Genomic DNA, 14,770 nt, shown 5'->3' with positions numbered 1-14,770 from the left:
CCTTACTAAGCAGGCTTATCAGCAAGAACTGTATGAATGGAATATTATCCAATTTGTCTGATCATTCCTACACAGACATCTCTCATGCTTTGCAAATAACCATGGTTAGAGAACCCTGGAAGGCAGAATGTCCTGAAACCTCACTGCTCGGTGGGGAAAATGGGTCACCAGGAGGAGCCCTGGTGTCAGTAGGTGGGAGGGGGTGCTCTGGCTACTTGCCCTGTGGAGTTGCTTTAATACGAGCTTTTGGGCCTGGTTTCTGCGCCAGCACTAGCCAAGCAGAGTCATCTCTTCCAACTGAAAGAGCTTTCCAGTTCCTCTGTGCCTTTTCCGAAATGGCTGCATCAGATGGCAGTTATGCAAAAGGTGTTTAATTTGAAAATGTTTCTCTTCTCTTTGTTTGGAAGTGTCCTCAGCCGCTTACCAGCTGTGGCAGAGCCATTTTCAGAAGTTTATAGCCTGGTAATGACCTGGTTTAGTGCCTGTTGCTGGAAGGGGTTATTCAGTGAGTGATTATCTCTGAGTGCCTGCTGTTCCTGGCAGGGTTTGGCTCCCTGCTGCTGTCCCACAGCCAGAGGGACGAGGGAAACACAGCCACGGTGGCATCTCCAGTGTCTGGTTCCCCTGGATGCTGGAGGACCAGGAGACCTGAGGTCACCCTCTGTCCTGCCCTTGGGAAGGTGACCATACGGCAGTGGCAAGTTGTTGGGGTGAAAGCTGAGTATCCCATGGCCTCTTTGCTTTGTGTTGGACCCAGACTGAGTGTCTATGGATGTTTCATGCTCCGGTCTCAAACCTAAGCCCTGCAGAACTCTTTTCCCCTGAACTTTTATCTCGGTACTTCCTCTAGTCCCAGAGAAGGGCAGACTTAAGTATTTACCTCCTCGCTCCTATTCTGTCTGCTTTGCCTCACTCCTCTCCAAAATGGTGTTTCCTTCCCACTGAAGGTGTTTTCTCTGTGAAATTCCCATGCTTCCTGCAGCTCTTGGGCTTGCTTCTGCTCCCTGCTGCTTGTTCGGACCAAAATTTATTACAATATCAATAATGTGGCTTGTATACAAGGTCTAGCGCTGCCACATGCAAGTGTTCTGTGTAAATCATCAGCATCGGCACCCTGGTAATTGCCCTGTAAACTGAAAGGAATTATTTTGCTGTCTGCAGCAATGAAACTTTCCCTTCCACCTGTGCAAGTGGGTATTGCTGGCACATACACTAATCATACTAGTGCTCCTATCTGTGCTTGTGCCTCCCCCTCTCTCTTTTGTGCTCCCTCTCACACGCAAACACACAGCATCTATATGATGTGAAGCATGAGCATGCCTCTGCTTTTACCCTCACACATGTTGTGCTGACACTGACACAGATGGCTGCTGGAACTCTCAGACATGCCTCTTTGTAGGTGGTATCTGAAACACACACTCACCTTTCCATCCCATTCATTCCTGCTCGGATATCCTCATATAAACCAAAGCTTTTACCCGAGAGCTCAGAGACAAATGCTGTAGGCAACTCCATCACTATTATGCCCCCTTCTCTACCCTTAATTGTCCCCTACCCTGCCCTTGAATATTCCCGTGCTGTCAGCTTCATGTTGTCTTTCCCACAGGTTGCAACAGGTAAACGTACATATTCATCTGCAGCCTGTGACACAGGGCCCACCCTTCCTCCCTTCTGCAGGTACCCTGGCCCTGCAGATGTGCCCCAGATGTACCCTTCACCTGGTCCCTTGCCAGCACGGATCTGCACACGTCTGCCCACCCATACCCGCACACCCTCTGCGTGGGCTCCTCCTCGACCCTCCTCTTTTCTCTCCTGCACATCTCCCATTTCCCCTCTGTAACTCTTTGCCAACTCTAATCACTTTCTGACTCCTATTCTAGTGCTGTGAAATTGTCAACCCCAGGCAGTGGCTTTCATGCTGCCTTGTGATGAATCTCGCTTATCCCAAATTACTAGTTTTTTCACAACTCATTTGAAGCTGAATGCACCCGTTCTCCTGCAGAATCCATTTCCTTCAACTCTCATTGTCTTCACTACCCTCCCAAGTCAAATCTCCAGATGAAGTACAAGCAGAACAACAATATCTTGCCTTCCCCTCTGAGTGGCTCTGCAGGGAGGAGGGCAAGGGCTGGCTGGGCAGTGCTATGTACACCTGGCCCGGCTGTGGCAGCGCATGCCACCTGTGTTATCTGGGAAGAAACCAGCAAAACCAGCACTCCTTGGCAGCAAAGTGAACCCTCCTTCCCCTTGCAAGTCACGAACTTGAACAGCCTGCTGCCTGCCCAAAGGATACAACAATTTAGCAAGAAATAGGGGCGAGCCTCATCTCGTTCCAAAAAGCCAAAGCATGGTCCACGTGAGTGATGGAGGAGCCGGATAGCACTTACAGGGACTTCCAGCCAAACCGGCCAGAGGACAGGTCCAGTTCACAGCTGCGCTCGGCTTGTGCCAAGAGCGGCCACAGCTGTAGCAGCAGCAGTTGAGTCATCCTGATACCGCATCCCTATTGCAATGGGAGTTTGTTCATGGGCCAAATGAAACGAGGGCTCCACAATCCATCACCTTTTGGCTAAAACCACTGGTAAGGAGCAGTGAGTGTGCCAAGCATGGGACATAGAAATGCATCTTCTCAGACCAGGATTGAGAGCAACAAACTCAGTTGCTATGGTTACAGAGCTGCTACCCATGAGGCTCCATCTCACATCACTAACTCTGCCACTTAATTAACTGACTGCTCATTATTTCCCAAAATGAGCTCCTCCATCCTCCTGCTTGCCTGAAATTCGGGTCTCTGGTGCTCTCCACAGAGCAGCCCGTTGGGCTCTAGCATCCTGTGTTTCATTTACCATTCACCTACCGCTCAGCAAGGATTAGAAAGAGCTGGAGACCAGCCCCAGGATTGAAGTAGGGCTACAAAGGGAAGTTTTTCTCTAGGGTCATTGGCCACATTCAGCTAGGATGAAGTAAAGAGGATCACATCAACACAGCTCAGCACAGAACTGTGTCTATTTTATTTCCGATGCCCTCGGCATCTGTCTCGCTGCAGGTTTCTGCTAGCTAAAGGTCACTGGGCCCTGTCCTCCTATTATCTGTGCGGGAATAAGTGTTAAAGGGTAATACCAGGATGAACTGGAAGGAGTGTTATAATTAGTTATGTCCATAAAACATTGTTCTAGTGTTGGCTGATATTTATACAGCTTTCTCAAACAAAGGGGTTGACATTGCTAAGATCTAGAAGTGCAAGGCTTGCTCTGAACCAACCCTCATGGAGGAAGACTTGGAGACAGACCTGCAGCATTTACACGGGGATGCTGCGTCTCCCGTGGAGAATGGGGGGAGCAGCCCCATGCCATGGGGTGAGGGAGGGAAAGGATATTGTGCAAGGCCTGGGAGGAGGAAGGTTTTCTGTTTTCTCATCAAGGAAGGAACCTAACATTTCCTTCTTCAGCCTCAGCCCTTGCAAACCAGCCTTTCCTACATGGCCGCTAACATCTCTCCCTGGCCCTTAATGCTGCTGCTCCTGCCTCACATTAGCATCTCCCTCTCTGAGGCTGAACAAATCCACACAAAAAAGGGGGTTTAGAGAACTTGTTGTCCATTGAGAGCCAAACACGGGCTCACTCTGCCCCGCAGATAATTGCTTTGTGAAGCTCTCTGCAGTGCACACCGCTCTTCGAGAGCTGCTTTGTTCAGCTGCAGACTCTAACAAGGGCTCGGTTGCAGGCAGTGAAGAGTGACCAGGGTGGGTAGCTGGCTTGTCTGCTTCGCTGTCATGTGAAGGTAAAGATAAGACCACTACAGGTTGTTATAGTCCTCTGATGAGGATTTGGAGCACGCAGGGTGCTTTGCTGAGGGGTGACCCATAAAGGCACAGCTCTAGGACCTATGGAAACCGAGGGCGAAAGAGGCAAGCGCTGAATTAGAGTCAGTGGTCTGTGCGAGGGGGGCTGAGGGCAGAGCGTGGGGGTTGCCTTGCTCCAGGAGGGATGCTGCTGGACTGGGCGGGCTGCTTGTTCACCCCTGGGGATGGTTAGGGTCTTCTATTTCAAAGGAACCTGTGTGAAAGGTGGTGAGGATGGGGCCAGCACTGTTAACACCCTGAACTCCTTACCAGTTTGTCGGTGTAGGGAGACGGCTCAGGGGCTGCCATGTCATAGTATGGAGTCTGCAAAGGGAGTTTCTGGATTTCTTCCTCATGTTTCATGTTGTCTAAGTGAACAACCTGTAACCGAGGAGAGAGAAGAGGGTGAGCAGAGCAAGTACTGTCCTTCTGTCACAGCTTGGGGTAACATCTGCCTCAGGTGACACCACCGCAAGATATCACCGTGAAGGGCAGAGCATCTTACCTTCTCCCTTGCTCCTGCCCCACGGTCTGCCTCCTGTTATCTCTCATTCTCATGCCTCTCCCTACAATTCACGACATTCAAAAGGGTGGAGGTGCTCGAAAGTCCTCACACCTAAGAGCCCATGTCAATCCCACGTCATTTAGAATTCAATCCCCACAAAGGGCAGTAAGCAGGATCCAAATTAGAGCTTTCAATTAGAGCCAATGTTTGGGAATTTGGGGCAGACAATCCTTGCTTTCTGTCCCTCAGGCTTAGGCTATGGGCTGCTTTGCTCTTGAAAACCCACTTTTCCAAGATTTAGGCTCTCAGACGCTGCTTGGGATCAGTTTTCCTCGCCAGAGGCAGGAGCTGCAGCTGGGCTGGGGGGGTGTACCTGGATGTCTTCTGCAGTCAGGTGGCTTTTTGTCTCCTGCTTCCTCTTCGGTGGAGGGGCAGGTTTGTGGGATGGGGGCAAGTCAATCCTGTGGATAAAGAAGCGGCTGCTGGTTAGAGAGCAGGAGAAAGGGCTCTGCTTGCTTTGACGTGCTGTAACAAGCCAGATCCTGCGCGCTCTAAAGATGTCATTATGTTTGTCACCAAACTGTCAATATAATAATATAGATTATTGTCAGTAACCACCCTGCGTCCTCTTTCTCACCCCAATTAGAATTGTTAATAGAAATAAACTCCCCCCTAGCATTCTGCTCTTAATTCTATGCAAATCCCCATGTCGAATTGCAGATCCCGAGAGTGTAGCCGGGATACCTGTCTCCTGGCAGTGTTTTGGAATAGTTTCAAATGGGAGGTGGCACCAGACAGTGTCTGTCAGTGGTCATTGCGAATCAACAAGTTAATGTCACCCCCAGTTCAGGAGCTTATCTGGAACAGTAGCCCCTGCTGCAGTAGGACTTTGAATTTCCCTCACAGACATGCTGTGCCACTCAGGGACATTGATCCCTGACCCCCAGTCAGCAGATCAGTTTTTGCCCCAGAGCATAAGGATTTGCAACCATTATAATCCCAGCCTAGAGACTGTCTCTACACATTCTGTTCATATGCAGAGATGTGCCTAATCCCTTTACAAAATTATTAAAACTCTGATCAGCTAATTAGCTGGCTCTCCCTCCATTATCTCTGCACAAACTTCACCAGATCTTCTGATAGAGATGTGAGACTTTCCTTGGCAACCCCATGGATTCCATTGTGCAGGTGAGGGGGAGAGTAAAATGGGTCCCCGAGCACTACAAAACATTGACTTTAAGGCTCTAAAGAAAAGAAATGCTGTTTACTTTCAGAAGCTTTGGAGCAGACTCCACAATAGAAGCAGAACCTCTGTGGACCAGGGCACAACTGCGTTTCTATTCTCAGCTAAAGTGGCTCTTCCCTGTGGCTCCATGGAGGGTGATTGTGGGAAGTGGATTGTCTGAACGCATCTCTATCATAGGGCTGATGCTGTTGATGCAATTTCACCTTGTGGTGCTATTTTTTTGTTGGTGTGCATTTTTGTCTCTCCTCTTGCTCTCCTTCTCCCGCTATCCTCCAGTGCCCTCTCTCAAATGGGATTAAATGGAGCACGAAATGATGCCAAGATGTAACAACAATGGCGGGGTGGGGTGTGGAAGATAAAAGCAACTCCTGGCCTTTGGGCTCCCCTATGAGGTGGGAAGGAAGGGAGGGGGTGCCATGGTGAATAGGCAGTGACAAGACAGAGCTTTTCAGGAAGAGCCCAGGATAAACACTTCTGAAGAGGGTTCTGTTCATCAACTCCACACCACCAGGCTCTCCACCTGCGATCTGTGCTGCCCAAAGCAAGCACATGTCAAAGAGGAGTCCCTGGGGCTCCTACTCTCATATTTCCAGAGTTCAGCTCTTCAGGCTGCCACCATATGTACAAAACTGGAATGCGAATCCTTCCTGGACTCCTTGGGATACATTCAGAGGTGCTGAGGGTCTACTAGAGACCCCCCTCTGGTGACAGAATGGTATTCAGTCTAATTCAGGAGCCTGAAGCCAGTGAGAGCATCGCTGCGCAGCTGCACTGTGTCCAAGGAGTGAACATCATTGTGCTTCAGTCTACACTTAAGGCTTTTGATAAGAGTTCAAAAATAGGAGAGGGCAGGATGGAAAGTGCCAGGGGCCCCAAGGAAGGGAAGAGAGTCCGAGGGTGGCAGACAGGAAGAAATGGCAGGAAAAAGCAGTTCTCTGTCAGGCTTTTCTTGTGTGCATGTAGCAGAGAGGCCAGTGGTGCTTTCCCATCCGATAGCACCTGTACCATCAGCTTGCTGCACTTTCGGGAGCATGGGGATACTTACAGGTCATTGTCCGTTTCGGTGTGGTTCTTCTGTTGCCGCCTGTAGACAATAATTACGGTGACAGCCACGCTGATGATGAGAACCGCTGCAATGACTCCTCCCACGATCCCAATAACGCCTCCCGGGGCACCCTGAGGTAGCGGCTTATCTGTAACACACAGCGAAGCACAGGAGAGAGGGTTAGAGCATCAGACAGTACAGCCGGTGAGGAGCAAAGACTGGTAGAACCAGGGACTCGGGGAGCAAATATGCCAATGCACCCCGAAACTGTCTCAGGTCGCTGTGTGCAGGCAGCTTCATGGGGGGAGACAGGTCATACTGAAATATATAGTCAGAGCTTAAGCAGAACAGGTATCTGCAGCTACAATTGCAGTCCTCTGTGTCTCCAAGAGCTACCCGCTCCTTACACTATTCTTCAGTTTCACCTTAAATCAGGTGGTTATTTCTGGATCTGTTTTTCTGCCTTTGTTCTGTCCGCAAAGAAAGAAGGGTTTGGGGAATAAAGGTGCTTCCAAGCAGCCACCCCATGAGGTGCTGAGGGATTCATGTGGACTTGCCACTTGATATTATTTAACTATCTTGAAAGCCTTCTGCAGGGCTTTGTCAGTGTCTTCACCGAATTCCTGGCGCTGTTGTAATGGAGAGATTTACTGTTAATGTAGAGCTTAGAAAAGCTAAGGACCAATACTCAATTTATTGAGGTGGAACAGAGGTATGTGAACCCCAAAACCTTACAAAAAAAGGTGGCCTGCGTGTAGGATTAGGGATGAGGGGGAGATATATCATATCCTGTATTTCATCTCCTGTTTGTCCCATGGCTGGAGAGCTCTGCGACTTGGGCCAGCTCCTCGGTGACTAAAGTGGACCTCATTCAAAAGAAACCCATCCCATGGGCCTGATGGGAAAACACTTTGAAACGTACGATAAAAGGATTTAATTTGCTCTAACTTCCAACCTAATTAAACTTGAAAACCAGCTAATTGGTACTTTGTACTTACAGCTCCGGCACTGATGAAAGAAGGAGATAATTGGAATGGAGGGAGGAGGAGAACGAAAAGAAGTTCAGGGGAGGGGAGCAAGACAGGGATGAGGGAACAAGGTGCTTTGTAGAGCTTGTCTTTCACACCTGTTTTTTTGACTTTATTAATGCACTGGCTACCAAATGCCCTTAGAAACTAGATACTGGCCTATATGGTCCTTATTCTGCAACAGTTATGGCTTTGGACATCATAGTGGTAGCCAGTATCCCCACTAAAGCACCCAGTGTTAGTTACCACCGCAGCTGCCTGGGATGGGTCTGTGTGGCAGTGCCGTGCTTCCACGGAACGGCAGGTACCAAACAACGACACAATCCTGGGACAACAAGCTCTGCCCCTACATGTGCAGGTCTGTTTCCTGGGGACAGCAGGAACCCTCCAGCTAAAGTGCTGGTCACATCTTTGCAGGAGTCCAGCTGGGAAGCTGCGAAAGGCAACAGGGATAATTGCTGGCAGTAATAGGAAACACCAGGAGACAAGATAAATGAAAGATGAAGGTCCGGAGAGAGGAAGAAAGTGCAGAGGAGAGGAAAAGAAAATGGGAAGAGGTAGAGAGAGACCTTCCTTTCTGCTCCTTTCTCCTCTACGTACATTGCCTCTTTCACAGGTTGAGTCAGTGGTACCAACAGGGCTTTCTGGAAGGGTGGCTGCAAGAAGGGATGTTGTAGCTCAAACAGGAGAGCACCGAGAAAGCCTCGGAAGACAATAAGAACTGGCAGATGAAGTTTCAGTTACATTGACAGGGCTTTTGTGCAGCCCTGGGAAGATGTTTGCAAGGCTTGCGAATCAGGATCAGAATAAATTGGCAGGACAGCTCAGGGCCCTCCAGACTGGAGTGGGAAAAGGCTTTGCCAATTAAGAATGCAAAACCCCTCGCTGTATGTCACGCTCGAATAATTTAAGAGTCTCCACAAAGTTTGTGTGAAGCAGTTGGCAGTGAGGCAGGTACCAGAGAACCCAAAGGGACTGAGCAAACAGCTCAGCCTTATCTGGATGTTGAAGGGCTGCTGGGAACCGCTTCTTCCTGCTGGAAACTGAATTAATTCACAGTATTACAATTAAGGAGAAAAGAAGGACACTCCAACCCCAGTCTCTTTCAGAGCAATTTCATTCTGTACTTGGTTCTCCCATGGCTCTTCTGGAGATGGAAACAGATTCAGAAAAGGTAGAAAAGCGGTTACCTATCTGTAAAGCATCTTTCCCAGTCAACTGATTGTGCGTATGTGTCTGAGTTTCCAAAAGTAACTAGTGACAGATGAAGATCTTTCTACCAGCTGGATCAATTAAAACATGTTGTGAGGTCCTGATACTCTAATTCACCAGTCCCAATGCTCAGTTAAATCACACCCAGCAGCCCAATGCTGTCAGTTGTTCACATCTCCCAATAAGTGACAAATGCCCACCATGCAGAGATGCTTTAGGCACAATCACAGTGCACGACTGACACACAGTTTGGCTGTGAAAAGAACCCCTTGTCCGAACAGGTATAGCACTGGTGACTCTGCATGGACTGAGCCATGGCTCAGATTTACTGCCTTGTCCATGCAAACAGCCGTGGTAGCGTTTCAAAGCACAGACACAAATGGACGGAGCTGCCCGCGCTTGCTGCCCCGCAGTGTGAAATAGTGCAGCTGCAGAGTGCAATAGTAAATAATAACAGAGGAACAATGAAGGCTTTGGAGAACCAGCTTGAAGGAGAGCAAGAGAGATGTTCCCAAAGGGAACTTGAAGTGAGGCAAAGAAAGATAAGCTGGAAAGCTTCCAGTTTATGCCAGAGCAGAGAAAATGACTCACTTGCTCTTGGCGTGGGGAGAGCGATGTGGAGGACTTTGCAAAAGGAAAGACGAGACAGCGTCTGCCGCACTTTTGGAAGTAAGGTCTCTTCTCTAAGCTACTTGTGTGCACCATGGAGCAGCCTGGCTGTTCTTGGGATGGAGCCTTGAGAGCAGGATCTGTTACACCCCCATGTGCCTGTCTGGGGTTGACTTCTTGCGTGAAGCTGTGATCAGTCAGATAATTCTGTGTTTGCTGCAGAAAGTGCACAGTGACATCCAGCCTGAGCAGGTGTGGAGGAGCAGATGGGCGGGATGGGGTCCTGTTTGCATCGCACCCATAGCTGGGAGGTGGGACGAAGGTGCTGGCAGGCGGAAAGCTGTATTTGGATGAGAGGGCTGTGTCTTGCCCTGGTACTCTCTTCCTTCTATCTATCCTGCTATGTGTTAAACTGACCCAGGAAAAGCCTGAGCCTCATTGTGTCAGTAACCAATTGCAAAGTAGGGTTCCCTTTCCATTTATCATGTCCCCGCACAAAACAAATCCCCATCTATGTTGTGGCTGGCTAGCCAGGGCACTGGGCAATGTGCTGCCTTCCTCACAGCCATGTTACAAATCAATGGGAAGGAATCATGATTATTATCCTTTCTTTTTGCTAGCAGCTCTGAAGTCTGCCTAGCTTCCAGCCTTGTTAGAGTTAACGTTACCTTGGTGCTCAATTGCACACCTGTTCACAGGCATATACATCCTGCATGTCTAAAGCAGCCTGTCCTGGTACAGTGCCAACTCAAAGTAAGCGTGTCTGTGACCTGGATTGTCACCCCGACCAGTGGAAGAAGCTGCTGCTTGCTGGACTCTTTCTGGCTGCTGAACCTTTGAGCAAGACAACGAGATCAGATGATGCATATTTATAATACACCCCACCTGACACATTCCAGGGAGCCTGAGACACGGCGAGTTCACAGAGCTAAATAAAACCGAGTTGAAAAGCTTGGTGGAATGAACACATCTCCAGTTTGGTTTTAAAGACAAGAGCAGGATTGGGTAATTTGACACATGCTCCAATAGCACACACAGCCCCAGGCGCACGCTGTTTCAGAGCCTCGTGATGCAAAGGGTTAATGAAATGCTGTTCCCAGGAGAGCCAGAGATGTGAGCTGGTGGAGCTGATGAGCCAAGGGGCAGGGTAAACAGCAGGGCTTGCAAGCCACTGGGAATTTCAAAGGGATCTTAAGGAGAGGTGGAATAGGTTTTTCTGGGCGTAGTTCCCTTCACTGTGTATATTGAGTGAATGCCTTGCAGGGACAGCCAAGCATCCAGAGGATAAAATGGATTAAGAAGGGAAAGACACTGCTTGGAAAGCTGGTCCAGTGGCACTGGACCATTAGTGTGTAAGGCTGAATTGCCATTCTGCCCCCTCAGTAGGATTTCCTTCATCCATCAGAGCTGGGTCCAAATCTTCATGTCCCTTCCTTTTGTACTGGTCTGAAGGAGAGAGGAGAAGGGGACCACAAGATCTCCGTCTCTTGCCACCTAAGCCCTGCTCAGATGTTGCTCCAGCTCAGATCCTTGCCTAACTGCAGGGGGAGGTGACCAGAAAGCACTTTGCAGTGAAGAGAATCTGTCCCCGTGCAGACACAAATCCATGTTTGATGGTCAATTTGCGGTTTGCAGCAGCTCTGAACACCTGCAGCATCCAGAACGAGCTCTGTTACCAGGTGCAGAGCAGTTAGACCTCAGCGTGGGGAAGAGGATCAGTTTGGTTGGCAAAGGTGGCTGGCAGGGTTTTTGGGATGAGAGTGTCTGGGCTTCCTTTGGAGACAAAAGCATAGCAAGGGCAGAGCTGATCCAGAAGCCCATTCCTCTAGCTACAAAAAGCACCCAGGACCTCTCTCACTAGCAAGAGAAGGTGCTTGTGCCTTTTTCTCAGCGCAGGAGCTGGAGATGCAGCCAGCCAAGCAAAGGTTAAACACAAAAATGAAGGCAGAGCGGCTCTTCTGCCTCTGTGCCCTGATATAAGTCGGAAGGAATTTTAAAAGCCGTCACAGCCTCTCCCCGCCAGGGTATCTGTTGATGTAACTCTCATTTACACAATTAGCTGCTAGTGCCAAGCCATGGCTGCAATGCTGCAGCTGCACAGCGCTTCAGCCCCATCCCTCTGGAAATCCCCGCTCTAATTCCTCTCTGCTGGAGACCAGACAGCTGGGTGTCCCCTGGGTCCTGAGTGCATCTGGAGCATGGGTGTCCCAGTGCCGAGGTACTAATCACAATGTGTTTAACATCCCTGCCCACTTTGCCTTCCTCTGTAATTTTTACTAGACCAACTGGCACTTAAAGGCTTTGCAAACCACTTGTCTGTCTCTGAGGAGGTTTTGGGAGAGCTTGGTGGTGTGGTGTGAAGATCCAGCCCTCCCTGCGGTGCCTGCTTGAAGAGCATTCCCAACCGCAAGGGAACACAGGGATGTGCTTGATGTCGGTGGAGATTTCACACACATTCCAGCAAAGGCAATTGCTTTGCCATTCACCAAGGGTGGAGGCATCTCCCCAGTAATGACCAGCTTTCTCCCTTTCCTCTCCTGCAAGGGAAGCAGCAGTTATCCCTGGTTAAGTAGCATCTGGTTAAGTAGCTGCTGGCTGCAAAAGCATGTCTGGAATGTGGCTTTAACCCCCGGTGACCTCCCCTTGCAATGTTTCCCAGCGCCATTAACAAGGATGGGGTTTGGAGAGCAGCAATAGGAGCAGCGTGTTAACCCCCTGGGATCCAGCAGAGATGAGGACTCAGTTCTGCAGAGCAGTCGTTGTAGTGGGAGCTCCCCTGCAGATACCTCTTACCGGCCTGGTTTTAATTCTGCTCCCAGAGCCAAGTGTAGCAGTTGCTAAACAGCACCTGGAAACGTGGTTTGATGGCTTAAAGAAGCCTCTCTGTGTGAAGGGACAGAGCTTGGCAAAGCCATTACTGTGCAGCAGAAAGAGCCAGTTGTTCTCAGGGTCTGACAAGCAAGCAGCTATTTGCAGTAGCGTTCACCCATGGAAACTGAGCCCCTCTGTATGTGCACATGTGTGCTACATGCTGTGCTTTCCACCCAGCCAAGAAATGCGTGCGTCCAGATTCTGGGATGTCCCTGTCTCTCTGTGCCACTCAGTGGCTCCAGCAAAGAGGGGCCAGACGTGACCCTGTTGCCTCTAACCCATCCATCCAAATCCAGCACAAACCTCACCCTGCCCTCTCTCCCTCCCTCTTGGCCAGCTACACAGACCCCCTGCCTTCCCATAGCTAGTGGCTTCACAGCTCACTGCAACAGTATGGAGGGTGTCCCAGCCTATTTTGAGGGAGGAGATGGGCCCTGGAGGTGGGAAATGTTATCTGATGTTTCCTCTGCCTCCCAGCCCTTCATTTTAGTTCTGCTTCATTTCCTTGCAGCTCAGCAGAGTAATGAACAATCAAATCACTTCGGTAATTTATTTCTTCTGCTGTACAGTCTCAAGTAGGTGATGGCACTTGAAATTATCTCTCCTGGAGGGATGAAGGGGCCAGATCCTGAGCCCCATTACACCAGTGCCTGTCTGTCTTGTCCTTCGCAGTCTGCTCTAGCTGCCCAGAGCACGGTGCAGTCCCAAACCCATGTTTAGCCAGACATACAGCCTTGCTCTCTTGATGAGTCCATTAAGGTCATGCTATTACAAGCAGCCACCAGACGAGTTCTGTCAGATAGAAGGTACAGAGACCGCAGCTCCGACTCTTATCATTTGCATTAATAGAGTTAATTTGCTCGACAATCTTCAGCAGCACTCCTGGGAACATCTCACTCTGCTTGGCCATGTGTCCTGGGCTGTATCTGTCTCCTGCTGCCTGTAGGGTGCTCACAGCACAGGGCAACTGTATCTTGAATATCCCCAAAGCTGTTTGCAGGGAGACTGCTGAGAGCTGGGTGCAGACACAGAGTATGTGCAGCAGGGTGAGGAGGAACTGCTCCGCTCCTCTCTCATCTGGCCAAAAGTACATCAACTGTTGTGCAAATGAAAAGGTGGACAGGGCCACAGTTCTTGTCTTCCCTGGTAGCTACAGCAGCAAGGGGGGCTCTGGACATCAACAGACACTTGTTTGTGGCTTCTGAGATGACAAAACTATATGTGCATGTTTGAGGATGACAAGGCTGAAGACCTTGCTGGACACCGTTTCCTTGGACACTCCACTTAACATAAGCAAAGAGAGAGGTTGAAAGTCTCAGCTGATCACTAACTCACTACTATTAGTTTCTACTATTTGTGAAACTGGACTTTAAAGGATGTTCCTTAGCACATCCCTAGTGAGAAAGAAACTGGTGCCAACCTCCAGCAGAGGAACAGGAGAAGAAGCCAGGGCTGGGATTTGAACGCAGTCACAGAGGCTGCCAGAGCCATCAGCCACAAGGTCTTATGTAACAGGGACAAGCCTTCCCCACCTCTAAATCTCCTTCTCCCCTCCCTAATTCCGTGCTGTGTGTGAGCCTGTTTGGCTCAGCGGTCAGCTGAATGCTGAGATGTGGGAGGTCACCCCGCTCCGGCACAGGGAAGTTTGTAGCCCTTAGGGAAAGAGCATCCTAGGGAGCGGAGCGGGGTCCCAGCTCTCTGTGCGGGTGCAGAGCTGCCTGTGCATGCTCTTCGGTGCGGGACAGGCTCTGTACACCCTCCCCTTCAGTTCCCCCATTCTGTTGCTCAGGTAACACTTTCAAGGCAGGTCCTCCAAGTGAATTTTTAGGTCAGTTATAATTGGGAAACCTCGCACAGAGCTATAAAACATCAGTTAATATGCTGGAACTATCTAGTTAAATGCCAATTATAAAACCCCATAAGCTCCTCAACTCGGATATATTAATAACATAATTAAACATTTATTGCTTATGCAAATTAAAAGTTAAGTTAATCGGACATCAACGAAACCCCAGGAAGTGACCATTTAAGTAACTGATTTCTATTTAATTATGATTCCTTCCTATTATAAATCCCCCATGCCATTATTTCTGGACTGCTCTGCAGTGTTTACTTGAGCCGTTCAGACTCAGCATTCCCACCCCCAGTCCCCATTCATAATCCCAGACAGCTGCGGCATTCGTATCAACAGCCGTGGACCTCGCACAGCTGGCAGCAGCTGGACTGGGTGCCCCTTGTACTTGTTGCTCCTTGTCCTACCTCCTGCTTGGCTAAGCTATTAGTACTAGAAAGGGCACAAGCAGAATTAAGTCTCCTCCAGATTCTGCAGATTTCGGGTGGGTAGAGGGGCCATGCACCAGACCCAGAGAAAGGCGACTGCTGGGGGTGGCAACAGCAAGCATGTGTTTGTATT

The 14,770-nt window shown here is 49.6% G+C and overlaps 1 protein-coding gene across 2 annotated transcripts in view; it reads right to left on the bottom strand.

Annotated features, from left to right (window-relative positions):
* NECTIN1 (nectin cell adhesion molecule 1) overlaps positions 1-14,770 on the bottom strand; it is a 95,785-nt gene that overhangs the window by 10,467 nt on the left and 70,548 nt on the right. The window contains exons 6-9 of one of the 2 annotated variants that reach the window (XM_082070562.1): positions 6,638-6,785; positions 4,720-4,807; positions 4,112-4,222; positions 3,770-3,883 (exon numbers count right to left, since the gene is read on the bottom strand). In XM_082070562.1, the coding sequence (XP_081926688.1) occupies positions 3,806-3,883; positions 4,112-4,222; positions 4,720-4,807; positions 6,638-6,785 (425 nt within the window). In that variant the 3' untranslated portion in view covers positions 3,770-3,805. Of the gene's footprint in view, positions 1-3,769; positions 3,884-4,111; positions 4,223-4,719; positions 4,808-6,637; positions 6,786-14,770 lie in introns of those variants that run through there. The other variant, XM_082070560.1, reaches the window with a different exon arrangement.

This window comes from Streptopelia decaocto, assembly GCF_964273445.1.
Source record: "Streptopelia decaocto genome assembly, chromosome: 21".
NCBI lineage: Eukaryota > Metazoa > Chordata > Aves > Columbiformes > Columbidae > Streptopelia > Streptopelia decaocto.
This window is presented reverse-complemented; position numbering and strand designations above follow the sequence as displayed.